This window comes from Miscanthus floridulus, chromosome 14 (assembly GCF_019320115.1).
Source record: "Miscanthus floridulus cultivar M001 chromosome 14, ASM1932011v1, whole genome shotgun sequence".
In the NCBI taxonomy this organism is placed as follows: domain Eukaryota; kingdom Viridiplantae; phylum Streptophyta; class Magnoliopsida; order Poales; family Poaceae; genus Miscanthus; species Miscanthus floridulus.
Genome location: NC_089593.1, coordinates 21,008,304 through 21,012,809, shown reverse-complemented (window position 1 = coordinate 21,012,809; position 4,506 = coordinate 21,008,304). Strand labels below are relative to the sequence as shown.

General features: G+C 52.8%; 1 protein-coding gene across 1 annotated transcript; it reads right to left on the bottom strand.

Moving 5' to 3' along the window:
• Nucleotides 1-2,508: 2,508 nt before the first annotated feature.
• LOC136505882 (transcription repressor OFP13-like) lies at nucleotides 2,509-4,217 on the bottom strand. Its single transcript, XM_066501015.1, has one exon. It carries the CDS (start codon nucleotides 4,039-4,041, stop codon nucleotides 2,944-2,946), a length of 1,098 nt encoding a protein of 365 aa, XP_066357112.1. The 5' UTR covers nucleotides 4,042-4,217; the 3' UTR covers nucleotides 2,509-2,943.
• Between the last annotated feature and the right edge of the window lie 289 nt (nucleotides 4,218-4,506).

Genomic DNA, 4,506 nt, shown 5'->3' with positions numbered 1-4,506 from the left:
TTTGCGAGGTGTTTCTGCTCATACGGCATGCCACTTACTACATGCTGAATGTTGCTAGTACATGGAGCACCGGTTAATGGTTATTCAGCGTTGGTGAATGAATAGAGCATATGAATTGATGATACAGATACAGGCAGCCCCCAAGTAACCATGGTTAGTTCAGTTCAACGGTACTGTACTTACCCTTCGGAGGAGTACTGGCGGACTACTGGTCAATTGTTAAACAGGCTCGAAATAAATAAATAAATTAGTACCCCGTACGGGTGTCTGAATGAGGCAGCTCGGGCTCAGTGTAGTTGTTTGTCTGAAACGATCTGAATGGGCATTCATCGCCGAAGCAGAGCACGCACACAGGAGGACCACATAAACAACTGTCTATCTTCAGAAGGTGAGACAGGGATAGCGACCATTCATCAATCATCGGACGGCGTGACCTGCTCTGTTTCGTTCACGACCTCGCTACGGGCAGTCGGTGAGGAGTGTTGTGAAATGTGAAGCTGAGAGCCTGGGACGACTAGTGGCCGAGTTTCATTCAGGCCGGTACGATGCACTATGCGAGCGCGAGTGGCGTCGCAGCGATTCGTTCGTGTTCGGTGCTTGCTGGGCATCGGGCAAGCACACAGGATATGATGCTGTAGCACCCAGCAGCACTGGCACGCATCATGATGTTTTATCGTGATCTGAAGACAGCCTAGCGCAGGAAGACGAGCTGCCGTTGCCGATTGCCGTGCATGCATACGGCACAGTACAGCCGAGTCAACCGCGGGCGCCCCCTTACGGATGAGAACCACCAAACATTCGCGCTCAGGAACTGAGGTCACAAACTGAAAAGCTGAATAGTAAGCTTATAATAGATGAAGAAGCCCATGTTCAAGAGAGCCGTTTGAAAGAACACACAGCTCAATGCTTGACTAGTCATCAGGAACGACTCAACAAGTGCGCTAAAATCTCAAATTGGAGGCGATGTACAGAGAGAATCGCGACCAAATGCAGCACCTTGAACAAGCAATCGCTTGCTTTACTGATCAGGGCGATGTGGGACGGACGGTGCCGCATGTAGGCAGCCCGTGCGACACCGTCTAGATTACGTATACGTACTCACTTCAAGAAATCTGATCCCTCATCATAATTTTTTTTCCCCGTATATGTATGCCCTGGTGCACAGAAAAAAGGATAAAGGGTAGGAGTACACTACTGGGCCGAACGTGCTTCTCCTCTCCTCTGGGCCTTGTCGCTCCTGCAAATTCGGAGCCCAAACTGAAAACGTAGTATACGGTTAACTTTTAACGGATCGATAGTATACGCAATGTAAAGTGTAGTGAGTCCAAAACGAGACACCAGTATATATAAGTTGTCTAAAAATAAACTGAAACTGAAACCCAAACAGCGGGTTTTTTTTATAACTTTTTCTAGCCGTCTTTCTCACCACACCCTTCATTAATTTTTATTAAAATACAAAAGTTATGTTAGAACCAGCTATAGCTCCTGCTCGTTGCCCGGTCCGGCCTGATATATGATGACATCCTGACAGGCATGCAAAGCAGGTTTATGCTCCTAATCCATCTCTAACCGGCCAACGCATGCATGGATACACTCATCATACATATGCATGAATGCGCCCATATCATGCATGGAGTCAGTAGGTCCCGACGATCTGATGCATGGATACGAATACGATGCGACAAATTTGCCTCTATTACCTGCCCCTGCTGTCACATCCGCAAGTTGTGCGCCTGGAGCCCTGGACCTCGATCGATCGCATGCAACGAGTATACGTGAACTAGCTGCTGCTCACACTTAATGGCAGCTGGGGTCCTCGTCATCAGATCATCACTCGCCTAATTAATCATGATTTCTACTGTGCAACTACATACATACAGAGAGGGAAAAAAGAGAGGGGGCTCGTCGCGCCGGCTAGGCCAGTACATGTTCAGTAGGAGTACTGTATGATGTATGCATGCTGCACATAAATACAGGCACACGCAGCTCTCACTCAGCAAGCGTATTAAATGGCGCGAGCGTATTAAATGTTCGGCTAGGCTTATACGTATACGATCGTGGATTATAAGTTGGAATAGTATTTTTCTCTTATACTAAACCAGCCAGCAGTAAATAATTCACGATGGTTTACGACGAAACGAACGTGCTGTTGGTAGGCGTACGCTGCCTGCCCTTTCTATCAGGATCTGCCTCACCTACCGGTCTGTGCATTAACCGTCCTGAGATCAACATAGGCCGGTGATTGGAGGATCTAGTGGTAGCAGTAGTACTGAGGATAAGCTACAGATTACTCCACAATGAACTCCATTAATTGTTGCTGAAGCTAAGCTCCATTCGCTTCGCTGAAAAAATAAACCACGGATATAGCGATCATACCTGGGTCGGCTACCGGTTTTGCCATAAATACCAGAGGGGGGACCACGGTTCACTTGTCTTATGGGCAATATTTTTTCAACAAACAAAAAATGTTTTTACTCATGACAAATCAACAAACAGTACTTTTTAGCTTTTCTTTTCAACGAAGCGAACATGATATAAATAGAAATCACCAAAAATTTGACCCAAATTTATACCACTACGATTCCTACACATACAATTAATATACTCCTACTATACTAGTTGTACATTGCATTGGATCCTTCGATCCGCAACCTACTACTACTAGTCTATTGCTACGCGCACCACCTACATGTCGCTAATAGGAAAAAAAAAAGGTACTCCGATCAAGAGTGTAGTGACAGCGTCCAATTAATCACCCTGTCGTTAACTAATTTGCTTCGTTAATCATCATCAGAACACTTTCACCATCAGCAGGCAGGAGGTAAGGTATCGAGATTCGAGATTAGCAGGTCATCCATTCAGGCGACAAGCCGCAGTGGAGCACTACCAGTGGCGCGGGCACGATCACGATCGCCGTCGCTGTCAGTTCCAGCACTCGCCTCGTCAGTCGTCACCCTCCACCGCCGCCTCCACGTCCACCTGGACGTCGCCCGCGGCGGCGCCGTAGTAGCAGGAGGAGCAAGGGGCGACATGGTTCACTCCGCCACGCTGATGCTCCACCACCGCTGCTGCTGCTGCGGCGGCGCCGGTTATGACAACGGCGTCGCTGGCGACACTGGTGGTAGTGGCCGTCGTGCTGCTGCTCGAGGTGGTGGCGGTGGTGGTGCTAGTCTCGGCGGCGGTACTTGAGGGCGGGGAGGAGGAGGAGGACGACGACGACAGGCTCAGGAGCAGGTCCACGAAGGCGCCGACGATGAGGTGGTGCTGCTGCTTCCCGTTGATCCGGAGGTACCACGCCAGGAGCTCCTCCAGCGCCGCCCAGTCGCGGAGCCCGTGCGCGGACACCATCTCCTCCATCGACGCCCGGAAGTCGCCGTACGGGTCGCCCGAGTCCACCGCCACCGCCACGCTGCGCTCCGCCAGAGACGTCGCCGTCGTTGGTTGCTGCTGCTGCTGTGTCTGCTTGACGGCGTCATCGTGAACGCCGCGCGTTACCGTCGTCTTCTCCTCCTCCGTCTCCGCCGGGGGGAGTGCCTTCCTCGCCGGCTCGGGTGCTGCGGCCGTGGCGAGGATGGAGTTGGACGCCGGCAGCGGGCCCGGCGGGTCGAAGAAGAAGCGGTCGGTGGACGTCCGCCCCAGGCTGCGGATCACGGCCTCCGACCACTCCTCGGACGCCGTGGTGGTCGAGAAGCTGCCGTCGTCGTCGTCGTCGTCGTGGAGGTAGAGCCGGCCCTCAGCCGCCCCTTCCTCCCCGTCGTCGCCGCAGGCGAGGGAGAGGGAGAAGAAGTCGTCCGCGGCGGGGTCTTCCAGGTAGACCGAGTTGACCGTCTTGTACATTTCGCCGCGCGCCGCCGCGTGGGCGCCCCGGCGACCTGCTGCTGCCGTCGCCGTGCAGCAGGGCTCGCCGGCGCCGGCGCGGAAGGAGGCCGTCTGTGGGTTGGTCCCGCACGGCGGCCACGGCCACGGCGAGGAGGCGGCGGCGGCGGTGGACGTGGAGGAGGGGGCGCGGGAGAAGATGGAGACCAGGCCTTTCTTGCCCATTGTGGCCTGGGTCTGGGTGGGATGAACGGTGGATGGAGCGACGGAATGCAGTGGGGCGATGGGTGGTGGATGGAATGGAATGGAGTGAATTACTGCTGTCGCGCGAGTACTCGAGTGACGAGTCGAGCTCGAATGAATTGAAGGCTAGACGGATCGGAGAGGGAGAGGAACTGAAGTCAAGTGGTTGAGGAGGTGGGAGGAGGATGATGAGATGAGAGTAGGATGGAGAGGGAGCTGCAATTAAGGAGGAAGCGAGACGAACGTGGGGGTGGGCCCGTGGCTCATGCATAATTCACCTGTTCGCTGGCTTCTAAACGATTGTAAATTTCTAATAAAGAATATTATTTTTCTCTCATATTAAATTAGTTAGCAGTAAATAATTCACGATACGATACGGTCTCCCGAACAGGCTGAATGCCCGTACTACTTACGTTCTGTTCGTTAGACGGTGATTAGCAGACTGGA

What these genes read in the sequence shown, in the direction of transcription:
- LOC136505882 (XM_066501015.1), bottom strand. Translation starts at nt 4,041, where the DNA reads ATGGGCAAGAAAGGCCTGGTCTCCATCTTCTCCCGCGCCCCCTCCTCC.